We start from the raw sequence: 22,094 nt of genomic DNA, 5'->3' as shown, positions 1-22,094 counted from the left end.
TAATAATCCTTGTATTTGATATAGCGCCTCGTCGCGTTGCCGAGACGTCTCGTCTCAAAGCCCTGTGTGTCTTGCGGGCGGAACGCGGCGGCCAGAAGTCGGTGCACAGCAAATCAGCAGCTGAGACCTCGGTTTAATGTCTTATTTGAATAAATAGTTAAGCGTGCCCTGATGTATAATATGATTCATTTCAGTTAGTGAAAAATGGGGGGATAAATTGATAAGGAACCAGTACAGGCATTTTAAGATAAGTGGTGACCTGAGGCTGGTGCCTGGAAACTACAAACCCCACAATGCAACGGGGGGGGGCGGGCCGGCACCGCAAGTCCCGTGATGCAGCGGGGCCGGCACCGCAAGTCCCGTGATGTAGCGGGGCCGGCACTACAAGTCCCGTGATGCAGCGGGGCCGGCACTACAAGTCCCGTGATGCAGCGGGGCCGGCACCGCAAGTCCCGTGATGTAGCGGGGCCGGCACTACAAGTCCCGTGATGCAGCGGGGCCGGCACTACAAGTCCCGTGATGCAGCGGGGCCGGCACTACAAGTCCCGTGATGCAGCGGGCGGTGGCGGTGAGTATGAGGACAGTCTCTGGACGTCAGTATGTGAGAGACGGCGAGAAATGGCGGTAAGACAGAGACAGACAGACAGGGAGGGGCCCCGGGGGGAGGGAGAGAGAAAATGTTGGTGTATATTTAGCCTCACTTGGTCCGCCCTGCACAAGCCCCTGCCCCCCCCCCACCCCCACCCACGAGAGGTTTCGAGGCGCCGTTTGCCCAGAGCGGACCTGGCAGAAGGTGCTGGAAGGTTCCAGAAGGCAGTGGGAAGTGGAGCCCACCCGCACTGCCGCGCCAGCAAGTGGCCGTGTTGACGGTCTCTGTGCACCACCTCACCCGCTGAGCTCCTCACCCCTGGGGGGGGGGGGGGGGAGATGGCTCTCTGAGCTGCCTCCCATGTCAGGACTGAGTCAGCCTTCCTGTGACCGTCTCTAGTCCGGGGGTGGGGGTGGGTGGGTGGGGAGGGAATAATAATAATAATCCTCGCATTTGATATAGCGCTTTTCACGTCGGGAGGACGTCCCAAAGCGCTTCACAGAACACACTGTAAAGTGAATTGACTGTATATTTGTGGGCGAACGCGGCGGCCAATTGCGCACAGCAATGTCCCACAAACAGTCGTAGACTGAAAATGACCAATTTATTATTGTTTTTGGTTTTGGAGGGACTATTATTAGGCTCTGTGTGGAGTAAGGAAACTTGGCCCGAGGTTTCGCCCTCTGCCTGGAATTGAACTCAGGTCTCTCGCTCGCAAAGCGAGTGCTCTAACCACTGAGCTACAGGAATGGTCAACAGCCACTTGTATTTCCACAATGCCCCTCAGGTGGGGTGGAGCCCCAGAGCACTTGGCAGTGGTCCAGAGCACCGGACCTCAGGGCACTGCCAACTGGTGGGCAGGACCTGGAAGGGCAGACCAGTCACTTGGGGAGGGTTGGGGAAACGGGGAGGTATCCCATTCAGCTCCCCTTCACCCGGCGAGCCAAAGCCCTGACGGGTAGGGCGGTACTAGCCGGACAACAACAACAAGATTACATTTGTATGGCGCCTTGCAGCAGGAAAGCTCGTCAGACGGAGCTCTCGCTGTGCAGGTGAAAGCACTTACCCCAGCGCCTACTCGGGAGACCCCCAGCGTTGACTCTCCCCAAACCACCGGCGCCTAATACTCTCCGTAATGGGGTAAGCAGGAGAGTGTGAATTCCAGCCACAGGGACGTTTCCATGAGTGGTATCGCTCAATTTGCTTTGGATGCTCTCTTTCAGCCGATTGCTGGGTTTGCGCAGGTATCAAAACACTTGGCTGACTCCACAATAAAGGCCAAAGCTTTTCACACAATGATTTATATTGAAGCGGAAAGAAGCTAAAGAACCTCTTCATGCGGGATATTCCGTACGAGAGGCAGTTGCTGCAGTTATGGTTTGATTGATTGATGGTGGCCCCTTGTTTTTGTGGTGGGGNAAAAAATACGGCAATGATCTGAGACCCCATAATGTGTGTACCAGATGGTTGACCTGCCTGTTCCTCTCATAAGTAAGACTTGGAGTAGATTAGTCCTACCTTTATAAGTCAAACCTACAGTGGTTCTAATTAGATATGCTCTGTGCGCACGGTCGCTCATTTTCATTTTTGGTGGGGAAGTCCATATGTTAAGCACATTGCTGGCTGATTAAAATAAGTCGTTTCGGGGGAATTTCAGGGACTCTTAAGAGTGTAAGCTAAACCTGCTACAGATTTGAATCAGTGATTTGTCACTTGTAATCAAATGTGCTAAATTTATATGCTTTTCACATACAGTGACAACCGATTTTTAGTAGTTGGAAACTATTTGCACACTCTTCGTGTGTGACCAATTACTAGAATGGAGTGAGTCACACCCGACTCAGGGTGACATGTACACACACGCCCAATTAGTCAGTCACTGGGTAGCAAAATCCAGATGATGTATTCATGCAAAATAATTACCTCACGTTCTCCAGCATCTTGAAGCTTTAATTGTGAAGGGTTTTCATAGGAATGTACAATACTAGACAGTTGCTGGTGGGGGTGGAGGGGGTAGATACTACACTTTAAATATTTGTTTTCAGCCATTAATGAGTAAATTATTCCTACCATCCCACCCACCCCAAATTCATCATTATTTCAAACCCTCCATGATACTTGGTTTTGCTGTGAGGCAACTCTGTTGGGCTTCCAACTCTTCACTGACCTCTTGTGGCTAAAGAAATTGGATGTTAAAATTCCACTTCCCGCGCTATGCTGTCAAGTGGGGTTTCTGCCTCCTGATGCCACCAATTACACGATATCCATATCCCATTAAGTCCATGAGCAACCATCAGATCCAGAAAAATAGCCATTAATACCCAACTATTTTGCCCATTGTCAATTTCAGTGCGTGGAAATGCCGCTACCGTTGATAACAATAATCATTGCATTTAACTTAGTGCCTTACACAAAGCAATTCACAGGTTATATTGTAAAGCGTGGTAACTGTGTTTTGTGGGTGAATGTGACAGCCAATTTGCACACAGCATTGTCTCGCAAACAGCCATCACCAATATATTGAGGGATCGTTGACCATTGCACAGCAACTTGCATTTATATAGAACGCCTCACTCGGGTAGCATTCCCAGAGCACTTGACAGTGGCAGAGCACGACACCAAGCTGGGGAGAGGGGGAGGTGACTGCAGACATTGTTTTGTCTGTTTCAACCCTGTCTGTAAGGGGATAATAAATCATTTCCTGGTCCATTCACTATAATAATAATCCTTGCATTTGATACCGTACCTTATTACTTAAAAAAGCCCTTAAAGTGCTTTGCAGAGTTTTTCTGTGAAGTCTGTATATTTGTAGGAAAACATAACAGGCAATTTCACAGCAATGTGTTCAGAAATAGTCATGCATTGAATGACTATTTTATCAGTGTGGGGGGTAGGGGGTTGTTGGCCAGGACACAAGGAGGGAACTGCCTTCTCTTTAATGTTCACCTGAACTGGCAGATGGAATCTCAGTTTAACGTCTCATCTGAAGAATGGCACGTCCGACAATGCAGCACACGAGGAGCACTGCGTTGGAGTTTAGATGATGAGCTCAAAGTGCCATTGTTGGGGGTTGAACCTATAAAATTCTGCCTCAGAGGCAAGCGTACTACCGACTGAGCTCAGCTGACACCTGTAAAAGGTTAATTATTTTCAAATACCTGCAAACTAGTTAAACAGATGGGTCTAACATGCAGATAGCTGTGTAAACAGGTGTATGTGATTAATTTAATACAATGGATTTGTAGGACAATCGAGCAATTGTGTTCAAAGCTAATTAAAGGATGCTGAAGAACATTATACTGACAAACTATTTGTGTGGTGCCTTTCATGTGGTAATGTCTCAAAGCGCTTCACAAAAGCCATGCGAGGCAGACAACAACTGAGCAGAGAGGGTGGATAGGAGGGAGGTGAAAGAGGTAGATTTTTTTTGGTGGCTTTTAAAGGCATGGGGGTGGGTGGTGTTAGGCAGAGAGATTTAGAGAATTGTAGAAAGTGTTTAATTCCTTGACTTTGTGGTGCTGTGTATTTAATATGATTTAACACGATAAAAATACAAATTCATCTAATTGATAATATTTGCTTGTTTCAGTGTGGATGACAACTGAGGCTACAACGCTGAAAAGATGTCTGCAGGAACCCTTTCTGTTATAGCAGAAGAACTTCTAAAAGAGGTGAAGAAGGTTTACCAGGAGTCATCACAATGTAAGTATTTGGGACTCGACTGGGGAGTTCCATTGTCAATTATATGTAAATGAGTTATGAGAAAGGGGTGAGAGTAGGAGAGGAGATGTATTGTACTTTGTGGATTCCGGCCATCAGAAAGTACTCATCCACGTGTTGGATACGCACAGCAAAACTCCTCGGTAATTATATTTTACAAGAGGTGGTTTCCATTCTCGCAGTTTCACCTTTAAGAAGACAGACTGTCAGAGAATCAATTGCCATTCATATCATAGGACCACAGCCTCACACACTGATGTGGTGAAGATTATACACGTGTGAAATAGTTAGAAGGTTGTGAGTTTAAGCTCCACATTAGGACTTTGAACTCATCAACAACAACAAGATTACATTTGTATAATGCCTTTCACGTCGGGAGGACGTCCCAAGGCGCTGGACGGTGTACAGCATTTCAGACCTGAGCTGGGGTCAGGGGGGAGAAGGGAGGGGAGGGTGTGGCCGATGGCATGGTCGAAGAGGTGGATCTTACGCGGGACTTGAAGGAGGGGGCGAGGTGGAGCAATTGGGGGATGGAGTTCCAGAGGTTGGGGGAAGAGTGGCTGAAAGCTCTCCCGTCAGTGGTGGAGCAGGTGGGTCGGGGGACGTGGAGCAAGCTGGAGCCGGCTGAGCGGTGGGAATGGGCGGGTTGGTAGGGGGTTAGGAGGTCAGAGGGTGGGGCGAGACCATTGAGGGCTTTGTAGGTGAGGACCAGGATTTTGAACTGGATCCTCTGAAGGATAGAGAGCCAATGGAGTCAGGTGAGAATGGGGAGATGGGATCATGGAGTTTGGTGCAGGAGAGGGACATCTAGTCTAGACTGACACTCTAGTGTCATACTGAGAATGCACTGCACTGTTAAGGCTGTTTTAGTTGGTTAGACTCCAGCAGTCACTCCAACGCACATTCTGGGGTCCCCCAAGCCTTGGTTCTTGCCAACCTGTGCCTAATGCCTTCCGGAATTAGGTAAGCAGGATGCGTCTCTCCAGAGAGAGAGAGAGCGCATTCCATTCCAACAATCTATCTCTGGAATTTCCTTGTGCAAGTGGGATGCTTGGAAATCTCAGCTTGGTTTGGAGACCAACGGTGATGGGTTTCCACGTGTCAGACGGAAAAAATAAATAAATAATTCCTTCAAACATCGCCTCAGCGCAGGTGTAAGGCTAGCTGGTCTATAATTCCCAGCTTCATGTCTCACTTCTCTTTTGAATGCGAGGATAATATTTGGTTTTACCAGTTCTCAAGTACAGCTCCAGTTTTTATGCACTACTAATAAATACTATATTACCTAGAGACTCACTAATTTCCTCTTGCATTTCCTTAAGAATTGTAGGATGTATCGTGTCTGGCTTTACCTTGTAGACAAGTCTTTTGAGTTTCCTCAGGACCCATGGTCTGCTGATATCTATTTGTGTTAAAGATTCCTGAGCCAAAGTAGCTGAATTGAAATTTTTATTTATGAAAATTGTGTAACACATTCTGTTGAGAAGAGTTCAAATCTTGGGTTAATACAGTTCTTATTGTGTTATTTTGGAAAGGGAGAAAGGGCTATGTCTCAAGAGCTAACCTTTCAGAAAAATAATAATATTAATCCTTGCATTTGATACAGCGCCTTATCACGTCTTCAAGGTGTCCCAAAATGCTCACAGAATATACTGTAAAGTGAATTGACTGTATATTTTGTGGATGAAATTGTATTGCATCATCACGTTCTGCACTTGAGGAAGATCGGAGGCAAGGTTTCAAATGACTTCTCACAGCTGAAGATGGAATTTGCTGAATGGAACCAGTTGAGTGAGCGTATTTCCTCCCCCACAGTGTATCAGGAGTAATGTCTCCAATGGTTGTAACCCTGAGCTACTGTTGGAGTCAACTCAGCTGGTCATTCACGTTCTCTGATGGCTCAGTGTTCAACAATTGGCATGGTGATAAATCCCCCACTTTGGACCGCTGTGCAAAAATGGCATATCAGCTGGCGAGATAAAATGTTAAGTGTTTATATTAACTTTTGCCAGAAAAAACACAAATATCAAAACACTGATTACTGGATTCCCCCCACCCACCCAGCAGTAGACGGAGAAAGTACAGATTGCTTCTCATTATTTCTGAACTCTTGCATTCAACAGATAATCCAGAAATCTCCCTATTTCCCTTTGAGCTCGTTGGTGAGCAAAAGAAAGAAAAAAAAAGATTTTTTATAAAAAAAAGTATATTTTTTAAATTTAGGATGTTTGCTTATCTTATTAATTTTGGCCCCTCTGGAATCTGTCTCTGTCTTGCTCTCACTGTCGTTAACCCTGCAATCCAAAATTATAACTTGTAGCTGAGTCTAACAGAACGAGCATTTTCTCTGGACCGTGTTCACAATGGCAAGTCTTAGCGAGTAAACTTCATTAGTGTCCTATGTACACACACATACACCTTTAGGAGGTGAGAGGTGTCTCCTGATACTGATTGCGAGCAGGAGCTGTGGTCAACTCCCCCACACGAGGCAAGCTGAGCCAACTGTAAAATGCGCTCTGAGATCAGCTTACATAGCATAGACCATAAAACATTGGTGAAGCAGCCCTGCACCATACTGCCTCATGCCCGGGGCGTGTTTTGTTTAAAGCTCCAGCTTTATTTGGCCTGCACCCTGCTGTTCTGCAAAAGCTTGAGGAACCGGCAAGCTGAATGTTTTTCTTTTGATGTCAGGCGGAAAATGTGGTGACGTGCCTCAAGTGAGTTATGGCTCTCCTGAGGAAGGGTTTGTTTAACTAGATGAGATGGCGATGGGCTGCTGCGACCAGGAAGAGACTAAAGCATCACATCCTGATGCTGGGAGAGTGGGGGTGGGGACACCAAGAGGCTGTCAATTGATCAGCTTAATGCCCTGCAAGATTGTGTATACATATATATGTATATTATAATAACTTACAGTACAACATTATGCAACAGCTCAAAATATATATATAATATATATACACATTAAACTTTCCCTTGTGATTATGTTACTGACATTAACTCTCATCACTGTTCCAGATGCACTATTCATAAATTATTTGCTGAGTCCTTATGTTATGAGGTGGCGGGGAGGTTACCCATTGTTTAGTTGACCTGAGAGAGGGTTGATTGAAGGGTATAATTTTTTTATTGCTCTGTGGTGCCAACCAGCATAGGAGGGACTACATTGTCATCCATTAATTTTAATGGTAAGCCAAATATAATGGCTTTTATTATTTGAATAAAAACTTGTGCAATAATCATTATAGGTTCAAAAATTTGCGATATGACTGGTATCCAAAATGATCAATATCAGTTATATTTTAATGTGTCCATTTATCATGTCAATGTCTCACCCAGTAAAGCATAGTGACTGTTATGTAGGCAAACACAGCTAATTAGCGTCAGCAATGTCCCACGAACAACAATGTAGTGAATGTTTTTGGTGAATTTGGGTGAGGGAGGAATTCCAGGACAACTCCCTATTCTTCGTTGAAATTGTTTTATTGGAACTTTACTATCACCTGAACTACCAAAACGTACCTTTGGGCTAATGTCTCATCTAAAGGACGGTTCCACCAACAAAAAAAAACATAATTTGTGCCCAATTGGCTGCCGTATTTCGTCCACAAAATATATAGTCAATCCACTGTACAGTGTATTCTGTGAAGCTCTTTGAGAAGTCTGAACGACATGATAAGGCAAGGATTATTATTATAACAGGCAGTACTCCCTTAATCCCGCATTGGAGTACAACCTAGAACTGAACTCACAATCTTCTTAGCCAGATGTGAGAATACTGAAACAAACAGCTTGTGTGACTGCTGGATCATTATGAAGCATGTATTCAGATTAGGTAATAGAAAAAGTAATCATTCAGTAGAAGAGTTAAAGCAAGATGCTTCTATGCCTTTGGGCCACCTTTCTTTATCATCTCTACCCACTCCCTCCTCTCTGCCACCTCTGGCCCGCTCTATGTTTGAGGTGGAAAAAAACAGTGAAACCACCATGTTGTTTTTCTGTGCAGTGTAACTATCAGCTCTTGGTACCACACACACACCCAAACTAGTTTGAAAGCCCATTCTCTTCCGATCATGAAGCACGACTCAACATGTTAACCACTTGCAGGAAATGATTGTTAATAAAAGTTGTAGGTATTGCAACTGCAGAAAGTGAGAGGTACGTGTTGCTGGAACAACGTCGCAGTACACTTGCGTCTCTGGTGAGATCTTTACTAATTTCTGCTGACAGCGAGGCCTCTGCAAAAGAGTGTACACACTTTCAATCATGCTTGTGACGGTTTTACGAAAGCAAAGTGACTGCATATCAAATTTTTCAGACTGTCAGGGCAGTACATACACGACCTCAGGGCTGTGGGTTGCAGAGGGGAAAATTGGCGAGAGTTTCCGCTGTTAATCACAATCTAGTGATCTCTGCTGGAAAGTGCCCATGTAGGGTAAGCACAGGATCGCATTCAGCTCACATGCCGATTCGGAGTCAACGTGTCTGCTGGCGTGCAAACTCAAGGCAAGCTCTCGCGTGAATGATGGCCTTCTGGGCAAGAACCAACACCTGTGGATCCCGACCCCAGCAAACAACACTGCCTTCAGCAGGCAACGACTCACTGACTTCAATGAATGAGCTTCTTGTTCCTTTGTTTCCAGTTTAGTTCTGGTCTTTGGCCTTTCTCTAGGCCTCCTTACAGTTTCCTCTAGATCAGATGCTCTCTGGCATTCTTCCATCGTGCTAGCTGATTCCACTATCCCCTCTAGTCTTGTTAAATGCCCAGAAACCAGGTTTCACTCTCAAGCATGAAGACCAGGGTATCCTGTTCCCTTGATACCTGGTCAGCTGGGTGTCTGACACGTGTGGAAACCCATCACCTTACTTATCCAAACCAAACTGAGAATTCCATACATCCCACCCATACATGAACATTCCAGAGATGTTTGTTGGAATGGTAAGCGCATTCTCTCTGGAGTAACTCAAGACTTCCAGCAGCTGTCACCCCAAGCCTCAGAGTTTCCTCATCATCTATTTGCCTTCAGTGTGGTGGGAGGAACTTTAAAGGACCTTTATCTGAACTTCAAAAGGATTTGCTCTATTCAAAGAGCCGGCACAAACTCGATGGGCCGAATGGCCTCTTTTTGTGCTGTATGATTCTATGAAAATATATTGCAGTCATTGTATTGACAGTTACATCCCTTAACTCTTGCCTACAAATCCCTTCACCACCACACACTTCCCTGTCTCTGTGCTCTTCTCCAGCTTTGCTCTTCTGCTCTCCCTTTCACTCAGCAAGCTCGGGTCTGCTGTACATTAATTCGCTCTTTCCACTCTACCAACAACAACAACAACTTGGATTTACAGAGCGCCCTCCATGCCGGACGGCGTCTCAGAGCGCTTTACAGTAACGGATCCCGGGATCAATGGCCGAGTCTTCAGCCACTAATACAGCACCCTCTGCAACTCCTCGCCTCAACCTATCTGTCTCACCCCTTTTCCATCTATCCATCATGATGATGAAGCATAACTGGGAGAAATACTTCCTTTTTAAAAAAAATTTGGTCACTCAATCCATAACTGTTTGTAGGATTCTGCTGTGCACAATTGGATGCTGCATTTCATCCACAAAATATACAGTCAATTCACTTTACAGTGTATTTTGTGAAGCACTTTGAGATGTCTCAAAAATGTGATAAGGCGCTGTATCAAATGCAAGGATTATTATTTATTATAATATTAAACTGCTCTGAATTGTGAATTATGGATTGTATTTCAGTGTGTTATTTAGGGTGGGGTTTGCAAAGTCTAGAGACTAACAACTCTCCTTGTCTCCTGTTTTTCAGTGACAGATGAACTTCTTCTTGCGTAAGTACTGTTTATGTGGGTCTAGCTCTCCACTATCTTTCTGGGCTCCTTGGCTCAGAAACCATTTGATTAATGTTTTGTTTGATTGGGTAGACTTTGTGGGATCAGATTTGATTAAACTGCTGTGGGATGTTGATACTGAACAATTTTTAAGAGTCTTGTTTTATTCATTACAATAAGCTTTAATTTTAAAGAGTCCCAGATCATTTGTCTTTGCCATCATTTATATAAGGCATCATATCTCTCCATTCTTCATTGTTCAACTGACAAGTGGAGAGCCTGGTCCCATAACGTACTAATTTATCAGCAGGATTTTAGGCTAGGTCACCAGGAGAATCGCCAGCAGTACATCTGCACAAACGGCTTCTCCTCCCGCTCTCACCCAGTCACCATCCTTGGCCCCCTCCTCTTTCTGATCTACATGCTCCTTCTTGGGGATGTTGTTGAATCGCCCTTCCCTATTTAAATAGTGTCAAGGATCTTGAACCATCACAGGAACAGAGAGATGGGGCCTTAGTTTAATGTGTTATCCACACCTTTAACAGAGCAGCACTCCCTCGACAGTCAACAACAACTAGCATTTATATAGCATCCCATAGCGCTTAACAGTGGCGGAGCACGATGCCGAGCCGGGGGGAGGGGCCAGGTGACCGTAAGCACGGTCGAAGAGGAAAGTCTTCAGGCACGATCGGAAGATGGGGAAGGAAGGGGCAAGGCGGAGGGATAGAGGAAAAGTGTTCCACAGTCTGGTTAGTATGGCTGACCTCCTGGCAAAGAGCTTACAAAGTTGTTTAGAAGCTCCCTTATGACCTTGTGGATATAGTCACTGCCTGGTACAACACAAAACAATACAGAGCAGTATGTTGGTTTCAAACTGGGTGAAATAGGCGAAACTAGCACCTGTTGGGGTTACAGTCGATCTTGAAATCTGTTGGGCAAAACCTATAACGTATCAGATTTAGATGTTTATCTGAGACAACTAGATAGTACACATTATACTACCACACATACTGCATAATGGTGTACCCTGTTTTCAAGGCTGTTTATTATTTATAGCTTTTCCTCACTGATAGAAAAGGCATATAAAACTCTTTACAACATTGCATAAAATTGAACAAACCCCTGATATGGCATCCTTATTTTTATTACTTCCTATCTAATCAAAACCACAAAAAGCCTTTACATAATCTTCTCTACAGCTCTGAAAGTCTGTCTTCCCCATTCAGCGCACCTCAGCAAGTGTAGCTGACTAGATTATTGAGCTAGATGAATGTGCAATCCCCTCCCTGCTGGCTAGCCTCCCTCATTTTACTGCTGTAGATAAGTTGAATGAAAAAGATAAGAAAACATAAATATTTTAAAGCAGTGTGTTTTTTCACAGATGGGCAATGTGTGTCAGCAGATAAATATAGCCACAATTTTAATAATAATAATCCTGAACTTTGATATTGCTCCTTATCATGGTACTTAAACATCTGAAAATGCTTTGGAGGTTTTTTTTAATTCTGTTAGTGACTGTTTTGTAGCCAAGTTGGAAGGGTTACTATTGGGTGAGAACCTCCTGGAACCCATTCTGTCTCTAATTCCTCCAATTCAGCATCCTAGCTTGTCGAAAGCATTGCCGACCTGGGAACATGCGCATACACACACAAACTGTCCTTGCAGCATGCCAAGTGAAGACCCAAAAGGGCCGGTCTCAACTGAATGGAAATGATTCACAAAAATCAGAGGAGATACTGTATGTCCTTTGATATCTTAATACCGTGGGCATTCGCCCACAAATCCATTTTACAATATATCCTGTGTAGCACTTTAGGATGTCATCCCAGAGGCAAAGGCACAATAGCAAATGTAAGGATTATTATTACCACATGGAGAGGAATATTTTGACCTTTGCCTTTGCTTTAAATAAAGCCCTTAATTTCTGATTGTTGCATGTTTGGGGGTTCCTGTTGGACCACATTGAGAAGCTTAATAATGGCACAATAATGGCCTGCTGTGGGTATGAGGAGTGCAAGAGTAGTGCACGTGCGGATGTTGCTGATGCTGAGATTGCTCGCCCCCAAAATGTTGATGTTCTCTTCCATTATGTAGGAGGCATGAGTTGGACATTGCCCTTATTTCTAGCAGCTGTGTGCGGCTCATAAACACCAAGGTCTTGCATGCAGTGTGCTCAGAGAAGCTCTCTAACACAAATTGTGAGTGAGAAGCTCATATTTTCTCCACCTCAATCTCTGGTGACTGACCTGCTCTGTCGCTCTCTTAACTAGTGGCTGAATGGGTGCTGAGTTGTTCACCTTACGGTAAAGCACTGAGCCTGAATGGAAACCAAGCTTGCAGCCAGCAATTATGGTGTTTATTGAGTGGGTGGGCCTGCTATTGAAATCTGCTTCCAGTCTTGCTGGTAAGATGGTTTCCAACTCCTTCCTCCTGCCGGGTGTAGGACTGTGTTTATTTATTGAGTTCCTGATGTGTATCAGATGTTTGCTTCACTATATATGCCTACGCAGGGATTCTGCAAGTCACAATCAAATAAAATTGGTCTACAAAAAAAATTCAGTCATGTCACTTTGTAGTATTTCTTGCGAGGTGCTTTGAGACATCCTCCCAACGTGAAAGTTGCTAAATCAAATGTTTATTTAACATCTGAATACCCGGGGAGCACTGGGCTGTCAGTCAGAATGCCATCTTTCGGGTGAGACGTTAAACTGAGATAGTTAGTGTGATGTGTGCGCCATTTAGTTTTAAAAAGTGGTCGTTCCATATTAAAGCTTTGTGTGGTTTCTTTTCTAGGTTAAAATTCATCTTTGGCTCAACTGCCCTTCATGCGTTAGACCTGGTTGATCAGTGCTCAGTAACACTCATCTCCTCCCCCAGTGGAAGGACAGTGTACCAGGTATAGTACTTGACATATAAAAACAACATTTTCCCTATCTTTGTGAATGTTTACCTCACAGGACTAATGATGCTGAGCTTCTCAGATGGTTCACTTGGTTAAATGAATCATACTCAGTACACTCAGCCAAAGCGACCATAGAGGAGGGAGGCCAGGTGGGTGGGTTGTAATTATACTCCTGTTCAGAGCTTCAGCTGGCATTGCACACAGCAAGAGCAAAGTGTTGCCACGGTGCTTCACTGCTATCTCACCCCCTCCTCCATTAGTATAAAGACATTTCAATTTTCTCCCTCAGGATGCCAACAGTGGTTTCTTATTGGTATTTTGTAGCCATCAGTAGCTTATTCAGAGCACATTGGCAACTCCATGTGTCTTGGTGGTTGTGCTGTGAGCTGATCGGCAGCATGGCTTCCAGTGTGTTCATCGTCACTGGCAGAGCAAGTCTTTTATGGACTTTTAAGAGTGAAAATATTTCTCTAAAACGACAACTTGTATTTATATAGCACCCTTCACGTTGGAGGGCGTCTCGGAACGCTTGGAACATTAAATGGAGGGGAAATTTTGGGGGCAGGGTGCACTTAATAAATGTGCAGTCACTGGTGGATCCTGTGAAGTACTTTAGGATGTCCTGCCGATGTGAAAGGCGCGATATATGCAATTCTTCTTCTTAATACTGATAATTGTTTTTGAAAGGATAGTAGATGTGAATACAAGTAAGGAAAAATTGTAATATCCATCGTCAGGGGTTAATCGCATGCTGTTCTCTCAATTCCCAGCAGCTTTTAGCAGTTACTAGTATTTCCTCCTCAGATTTGAAGCTCAGAGTTTCTGCTGCACACAGGCACGAATCAAACTCCATTTGGCAGCAGTTGGAGTCTTTCTGCCATTGTCTTGCATTCTAGTTTCTCTGAGAGCTTCTTTGTTGGTTTCCCTGGTCCACAGCATCCAGAACAAATTTAGTGTCAAGCATTTCAGGGAAAAACAAAGCTGTGCTTTTTGAAAGTGTTGCATAATATTCACAATAAAACAAATTGCACAATAAAAGGTTTAGGTTGTCAGAGACCATCTAGAACTGTACGAGGGATTTCAAAACCATAGTTTAAAGACAGTCTTGTCTCTTTCAGACTTCAGTTTGTTAGCTTCCTTGGGACCTACATGAAAAGTGCTTTTATTTTTGGTCAGACACACAATGAAGAAACCAATCACTATGTTTCAGAGTATCTGGACCGGACTGAGAGTTGCACATATGTATCCCACCTACACATGGAAATTTCCCTGTGTCTGGCATGGAATGTCCCTGGATTCTCTCTGGACACATGCACCCTGCTTACCTAATTCTGGAGAGTATTAAGGGCAGGTTGGCAGGAGTGTGTGTTGAGGTACTGCTGGAGTTTAATCAGCTAAAAGCATTGCCATTGAGTGCACTGTCTGGCAAGCTTCCTGCTATTTGTCCAGCTAGGACCACCCAATCAGTTGGAGCTTCTGAAGCCAAGTGTGAAGAATAGTAAGTGACCAGTGAGGAAAACCTCAAGATTGGTTGGGGCTTTTTGCTAACTGTTTTCTTCTGCTTTTACTGCACTCAAACATAGATATTTTGGCAATCTGATTTACTGTCTGTTTGCATAATAGGAGTTAGCATTGTGTCAAGCCACTGTTTACATTGCTTCCTTCATAAGCATTCTTTGCTCTCTGATTGTTAACTATATCACTGCATCATATCGACAGTGACAGGTTCACAAGGAAAAATATATTGGTTCACAGTGGAAAGCTATAGGTAGAATAAATCAGAGGAGGAAATACCAGCTAATGCTAAACCTCCAGCATATTCCAAAGGGTATCCAAGGCTAGTACTTTGCGACTTGTTACCAAACCTTTGGCAGCCCCAACTGCAACTGGGGAAACTGGGTAATGTAATTCCATTGACTTTCAACAGAAAGTGGCTAAGGGCTGCAGGCAAACCTATTATTATCAACATCTCCGGATGATACCATCTGAGAATTTATACGATCCTCGGCTGTTCACTACAGCTATTTATTCAATACTTTGCCAGGACCTGGCCTGTTCTCATCAAGGTAATTGTTCAGATCAGATTTTCATTTGGCTTGAACCCATTTATTATAAAGCCTCTTCAAATTTAACAATCGAAAAATTTAATTTTCATTCCATTAAAAGTGCCCATTAAATTAGTCTAACACCTGACTCCCCATTTATATCTTGCAAACCAAAGAGTGCTGCTGGTAGACCATTCACTGACTGATGAATGTGCTGAGTAAGCTTGGCTTGGATTGTGTTACATTGCAATGAAATGCATGAACTCCAGTCCAAATTATTGTCTGCATATAAAGATAAAGCTAAATCAGTTTAATAATAATAATCCTTGTATTTTAATATAGCTCCTTATCATGTCGTTGAGACATCTCAAAGAATACACTGTAAAGCGAATCGTCTGAATATTTTATGGGCGAAACGCGGCAGCCAATTGGCACAGCAGTGTCCCACAAACAGTTGTGGATTGAGTGGCCAAATTATTATTATTTATTTTAACTTCAAAACTGCTCAATGGCAAAGGGGCCAAAGTCTGGTCTGATCCAACTGGTGGGAAGATTCTAAACAGAGATTTTCTTCTGAGCCAATCTGTTAACGATGGCTGTCTAAACAGCAACTGGTTTCCTCAGAGCTTTAACAGTTCAGACCTCACAGGAGCTCTAATGGAATGTGGTGTTGTAGTTTGTAAATTTCTATTTCCACCCACTGATATCTATCTCCAAAGACCAGCATGACACTTTTGCAAATAATAATCTTATTTCATTAAAAAAGCAGTTCCTTCACATTTTGCTTAAATCTAACCCATGACTCCACTCTTAGTCCTTCTTCGAAATTCTGGTCACTCTCTGATCTGATAAAGGAATCTCACTTCCCTGTTGTAGAAGAAGCTTCATCTTTCATGCACGTTTATTCTTCTCAATAACTCTATGAAACCCAGGTTACTTCATAATTTGGTTACTCCCATATCTAGAAAGCATGCCATAGAAACAAAGGAATCACTGGACGAAATCTAATACACTACCCCACACTACTGACATTCATGGAACCATCTCCAATTGGAGGAAAAAAGAGTCAAAAGCCTTCTTGGGTGGAGAAATAATTCACTAATAATTTTCTCTTTAAAGAAAATACATCATTCACACTACCATGTAACACTAATTACACTTTATTGCAGACAGGTAGATGGAAGTTCAATAATTCCCTGAGCTCCTCTGTATGCTTTACATCTGATGTAAAGGGAAATGCAGCAAAATTATTAAATTCTTCAATAGGGACGTGCAAAATAGGCAAAAGCGCAGGAATTTTGCTACATGATTCTTCACAGCTGCCACGATTTTTAAAATTATTTTCCTCTTAAAATGATTAAGAATTAAGAGAGTAATTAAGAACCAAACTGCTATATTGTCTGCCTGTTCAGCTGGACGTTAAAGATTTGGTTGAGCTGCAGCACCGCCATAGAAGTTAGACTCGAGAGCTCCGATTAACGTAGAGCTGCTGCTACAAGTCAACGTAACGGGAGATTTTGAAAACCTTCCAGAACATGCCTGCCCAAAGTGTGGCAACGTGCTGCCTGACATTGACACCCTCCAAATACATGTGATAGACTGCATCGTATAGGAACTGAGTCAATCAATATATAACCACTTAAATGTCTTCTGAGGCTAAGCAAAATGTTGTCAGCTTACCTTACCGTTCCCTTACTTGCGGAAATCGGAAATGAGGTAGTCGCTCCTTCCTTTTTTTTGTGCAATTGCTTTTCAAGTAGCGATTGAGAGTTGAATATTTTTATTAGAATACTTACTATTTCACAGTGGGATCGAAAAGTCGGTATTGGCAGAGCAGATGGACATTGAGATCGCGGGTGGCGTTTTTCTTGCTCTTTTTTCCCCCGGCACCCCGCTTTGAAATATTTAACGAGAATTTGTTAGCAATCGGTGTGAATCAAAGACTCAATTAGCGCGACAGAAAACTGACCTGGTTGTCTTATCATCTTCGTTAAAAATTAATAATGTAGGGGAGAAGTTATCTGCATGGCATGATAAAAAAAATAATTTGGTCACTCAATCCATAACTGCTTGTGGGACATTGCCGTTCACATTACGACTGCTGTGTTTCGCCCACAAAATACACAATCAATTCACTTTACAGTATATTCTGTGAAGTGCTTTGAGATGTCGCAACAACGTGATAAGGCGCTGTATAAATGCAAGGATTATAGTTATTATTACTATTATTCTGCAACACTGTTTAAAAAAAGCCCAGTTGGAGTTTTTCCCTGGATTCCTGGCCAACAATCCTGCAGCTAAACATGACTGTTCACTTCACTAATGTTTGTGAAACATTGCTGCGTACAAACTGACTGTCGCGTTTCCCTAAATACAGAGTTGCTGCCCTTTACAGAAACTCTTTGAGACATTCTGACCTTATGGAAGCTGAAGCAAAGTGCAAGAATTACTCACATCCCCTGTACACTGATAAACTAACAAAACCACTTTTGTACAATGGCCAATTATCATAGTCACAGTTGAACATCTAAGATTCTTTACTAACAATCCCTCATTTTGATTTTCTCTTTGAATTTTCTCTCCTTCCTGTTCTCTTCAAGACATTTTGAATCTTTCAGATTTGTCTTTCTCCTACTCGGGTAGAGTTCCATGGAACTCAAATACTTACCCAAGTGGCTATGATTCACAAATGAATAATGTAGTGGGCTGGGCCAAGCCCAATCCTGCCCACAAACACTTTCCACCACAGATCTCTGGATAATGCTTGCGTGGAAAACCTGATTGATCCAGGCACTAACCTAAGGACTGTGAAGCCAGATGTTGTGGCCTAAACTGCTGCCCTGACTGAGATCAACCCTGGGAAATAGACCTGCGATATTCTGGTCTTTACGTACTTCTATATCCACAAGTCCATTGGGAGTTGCTGCCCTAGTATTTAACTGTAGTCAGTCCCATCTTAGCGTTGACCTGAAATCTTAACAGAACACTAACAGAAATGAGCAGCAGGCAGTCAAATAACTGCTACTCCAAGAGAACTGCATAACTCTGAATTGATGTCATTGGGTGTTCCTATTCTCAGATGCCATGGGAGACTGTTTCACACACTTTAGCTATGAAACAAATAGCAAATGGGTGAGGTTTTGTTCATGAACTGTATATCAGGTTACTTCTTCAATTGGGTCCATTGCCAGAAATGTGTAATCTGTCCCAGTAACACTCGCTATCCTGTGTGGGGGAACTATAAGGTTCAGCCTGTTCTGTATTGTCTTTCCTGTCTACACGTGTGAGCTGTTTTGTATTGTACTGTGCATACACTGGCCAAAAACAACTTGAGGTCATGGGCCCTTTTATAACTTCCCTTCTTTATCATCTGTTCTCTATTTAAATTCTAAAGTCATTTAGATTTTTCCCTAAGTGCTTGAAGTCACAGATAAGTCTTATGTAAAGGTTATGCCTGAGGTAATCAACTGCTATCATGGTTTTCAAGAAAGAACTTGCATTTTTACAACGCCTTTGTCAAAGGTCTGAAAGCGTCTCAAGTGAAGTGATTTTTTTAAAGCCAGATGTGGCAGTCATTTCTATGAACAAAATCTCACAAGCAGCCATGAGATGAATGACCATTTTATATATGGGGTTGTTGCCAGGATACTGGCAGAAATTCCTCATTTCAAATAGCGCTGTGGGATCTTCAGCATCCCACCCGAACAGCACATGGCACCTTGGTTTAGCATCTCATCCCAAAGCTGGCATCTCTGAACTGGAGTGTCAGCCTGGACTACGGGGAGCATCCCACAACGTGGACTCGAATTCCCAACCTTCAAACCCAAAGAAGTAGGAAGCTCCATATTTGTATATAATGTGAAGGCAGCACAATCAATTGTATTTTCAGTTTGTAGCTATTTAAACACGGATATGACAATTTCTGATAGAAAGGGACAACTTCCTTGACCTGTTTGCCAGGCAGTGTCACTGACTGCCTCAGTGTAGTGCTGCACTCTCAGACTTTACTCTAAACAAGACAATTATGAAGCTGTCAGTGACGTGCTTGATGTTTTGTGTTTGACTACACACCTTTTGTTCTGCAGGTTCTGGGAAGCTCTCGGCAAACATACATTTGCCTGTCTTTCTGTCACTACTGCTCGTGTCCAGCCTTCATGTACTCAGTGATACGAAGAAATGACAATATATTGGTACGAACTTAAAATTCAATTTACAAGGGCTTTTCCCCGTCTTCTAATATCCCTTTATCTCTCACAGACACAGCACTCGGTGCTACAACACCGCATATACAGCATGAGTTGCTGACGCCCAAATACACTCCCAAAGTTATCCAAAGTGCATTGGAGTCCTGTAGCTCAATGGTTAGAGCACTTGCCTTGCAGGCAAGACACCTGGGTTCAATTCCAGGCCGGGCGAAACCTTGGGCAAGTTTCCTTACTCCACACGCCTAATAATAATTCCTGCAAAACAAAACAATAATAAATTGGTCATTTTCATTCTACGACTGTTTGTGGGACATTGCTGTGCGCAATTGGCTGCCGCGTTTCGCCCACAAATATACAGTCAATTCACTCTACAGTATATTCTGTGAAGCACTTTGAGACGTCGAGAAGACGTGAAAAGCGCTATGTCAAATGCAAGGATTATTAGTAGTAGTATCATTGAGTAAAGATCTTGGGAAATACCCTATAAAGCCTATAAAAGAACTTCCTTAACTCAGACAATGGCACTCAGCGTCAGTCTACCTTAATCGGTCGCACCCTCGCTTCTGAGTCTGCCTTCATTGGTGATTCTCCAGTACAACTTATAATTATTATCTATGGCAAGGATGGAGTGATCGATACCTGTACAAATCAGTCGTTTGGTGCTGTGTGATTCACTTCCAGAAGATCATAGTGCACTGCTATCAATTTTGTATCTTTTTGTCCTTTTATTAAAGTTTCAGTTGTACAGTTTTTCATTCCCTTCTGGAAATCCAAGTGAATGATGCAGAGTGAACTCCTTTGTCTGCTTCTGTAATTAGCTTCTCAATTCATTCCTGCACATTTGTGACACACACCCCGTAACATCTAAAATATTGCTGATTAACCCATTTAGCCCCTGTCCTCTTTATATGAATACTTTCCCCTTTACTGTTCTGATGTTTGACTAACTTTTCTGTAATTCATATATTCATGTCTTTAACATTGAGATGACAGATTAATGAATGAGCAATGTTTAGCTGCTGATGAAACAAACTTTACTTCACTTAACCTGGGTAACTTTACGTGTTGTTCTCTTTTGTGTGGTGTTCTACAAAATAATAATAGAAAAGAAACGACTTGGATTGAAAATAGTCAACAGTTGCCGTAAGGGATGTTTCATTCTGTTTCTCATTTTCTTCTTCTGTATTGCAGTGCAAACATATTCTTGCTGCGTATCTATGCCAAGCAATGGGACTGTGCCATGACCAAAAGGTTTCTGACAAGCAACTCACTAGCTTACTGCTAGCAAAGCACAATGGGGTGAGTTCTGCAGTTTAAACAAGAACCTCCCATGGCCAGGAATATTGCTGATTGATTGGTGGGTTCTAATTTTATTCAGATTAGGGTAAACCTCATCCATTAATCATACTGAGAGGCTGAACATTTATTATTAATGGCATTAATAGGAGTCGTTACAGATGTCACTGGTTTAGAATTTTTGCTTTCCACTCATGTTTATTATAGTATATGCTCGATAAAGCTTGGGAAACAAGTTGACTTATGTCAAATTAAGTATTAGAGTAGAACCCTGCTGTAATGCTCTTCATTATAATATGGGTTTGCTTATAGCCCCATTGGAGTTTGTTCCCTGATATTTACTTAGCAAAAATTCGAAAATGGATGTGGCTTCTCGCATGCTAAAAAGTGATCAACGTCTAGCTTATTAAGTCTCCATCAATATCATTTCCTGTACCACATTTCCTGTGAATACAACAGAACTAACCAACAATCGCAGGAGATAACCCTCCCCTCGCCCAACTTTCATGTTTTACAGAGGCCCTATTGTGCTGTATTCTATCCTTTAAACAGCACTTTGGGCCATGTCCTGTTGTGCCGTCCTCCACCTCTGTATAATTGCCCTACTCCACCACTGTCTCTCCCCTCAGGTCACTGAGACCCGCATTCACGCATTTATGCCATCCAGGCTCAACTATGCTAACTCCCTGTTAGCTGGATTGCCCAACTCTTCCCTCCACAAGCTGCGTATTCAGAACTCTGCAGCTCGTGTCCTTCTCCTACCAAGCTCCGTGAACCGATCACCCCCATCCTCAGGTGGCTCCACTGGCTCCCCTTCCCTCAGAGGATCGAGTTTGAAATCCTCTCCCTCACTTTTGAAACCCTCCAAGGTCTTGCTCCTTCCTACCTCTGCAATATCCCAACACCACACCGACATCTCCGCTCGGCGGGCGCTCCACGTCCCCTGCCTGCCCTACCATTGGTGGCCGGGCCTTCAGCTATTCTGCCTCTACCCTATGGAACTCTATCCCGGAACCCCTGCACCTCGCCCCCTCCCTACAATAATAATAATAATAATCCTTGCAATTGATATAGCGCTTTTCACGTCTTCTCGACGTCTCAAAGCGCTTCACAGAATAGACTGTAAAATTATTTGACCGTATATTTGTGGGCGAAACGCGGCAGCCAATTGCACACAGCAATGTCCCACAAACAGTCGTGGATTGAAAATGATCAATTTATTATTGTTTTGTTTTGGAGAGATTATTATCAGGCGTGTGGAGTAAGGAAACTTGCCCAAGGTTTCTCCCTGCCCTGCCTGCCTTCAAGACCCGTCTCAAGACCTTCCTCTTTGACTGTGCCTTTGGCCACCCTCCCAACTGCCCCTACCTACCCTTCTACCCTCTTGATTCCAATCCCCAGCTTGGGTGCAAACCTGCAAACTTTTAACTGTTCAGCGCTTTGGAACATCTTTCCGATGTGAAAGACACTGTATAAATTTAACTTTG

General features: G+C 43.3%; 2 protein-coding genes across 3 annotated transcripts in view; one reads left to right on the top strand and one right to left on the bottom strand.

The window, feature by feature from the left end:
• Positions 1 to 557: 557 nt before the first annotated feature.
• zswim7 (zinc finger, SWIM-type containing 7) overlaps positions 558 to 22,094 on the top strand; it is a 25,263-nt gene continuing 3,726 nt past the window's right edge. Inside the window, exons 1-6 of the mRNA XM_007896476.2 lie at positions 558 to 624; positions 4,179 to 4,291; positions 10,138 to 10,159; positions 12,953 to 13,055; positions 19,192 to 19,296; positions 20,503 to 20,610. Coding sequence (XP_007894667.1) covers positions 4,213 to 4,291; positions 10,138 to 10,159; positions 12,953 to 13,055; positions 19,192 to 19,296; positions 20,503 to 20,610 — 417 coding nt within the window. The 5' untranslated portion in view covers positions 558 to 624; positions 4,179 to 4,212. The remainder of the gene's footprint in view (positions 625 to 4,178; positions 4,292 to 10,137; positions 10,160 to 12,952; positions 13,056 to 19,191; positions 19,297 to 20,502; positions 20,611 to 22,094) is intronic.
• The window catches only part of adora2b (adenosine A2b receptor), a 22,881-nt gene continuing 17,775 nt past the window's right edge, over positions 16,989 to 22,094 (bottom strand). The window contains exon 3 of one of the 2 annotated variants that reach the window (XR_006085311.1): positions 16,989 to 17,000. The gene's annotated coding sequence lies outside the window, so the exon portion shown is untranslated. Of the gene's footprint in view, positions 17,001 to 19,542; positions 19,567 to 22,094 lie in introns of those variants that run through there. The other variant, XR_006085310.1, reaches the window with a different exon arrangement.

The sequence above is a fragment of the Callorhinchus milii genome, unplaced genomic scaffold, assembly GCF_018977255.1.
Source record: "Callorhinchus milii isolate IMCB2004 unplaced genomic scaffold, IMCB_Cmil_1.0 Scaffold10, whole genome shotgun sequence".
Lineage (NCBI taxonomy): Eukaryota > Metazoa > Chordata > Chondrichthyes > Chimaeriformes > Callorhinchidae > Callorhinchus > Callorhinchus milii.
The sequence above is the reverse complement of the archived record's forward strand: the minus strand, read 5'-3'. Positions and strand labels throughout refer to the sequence as shown.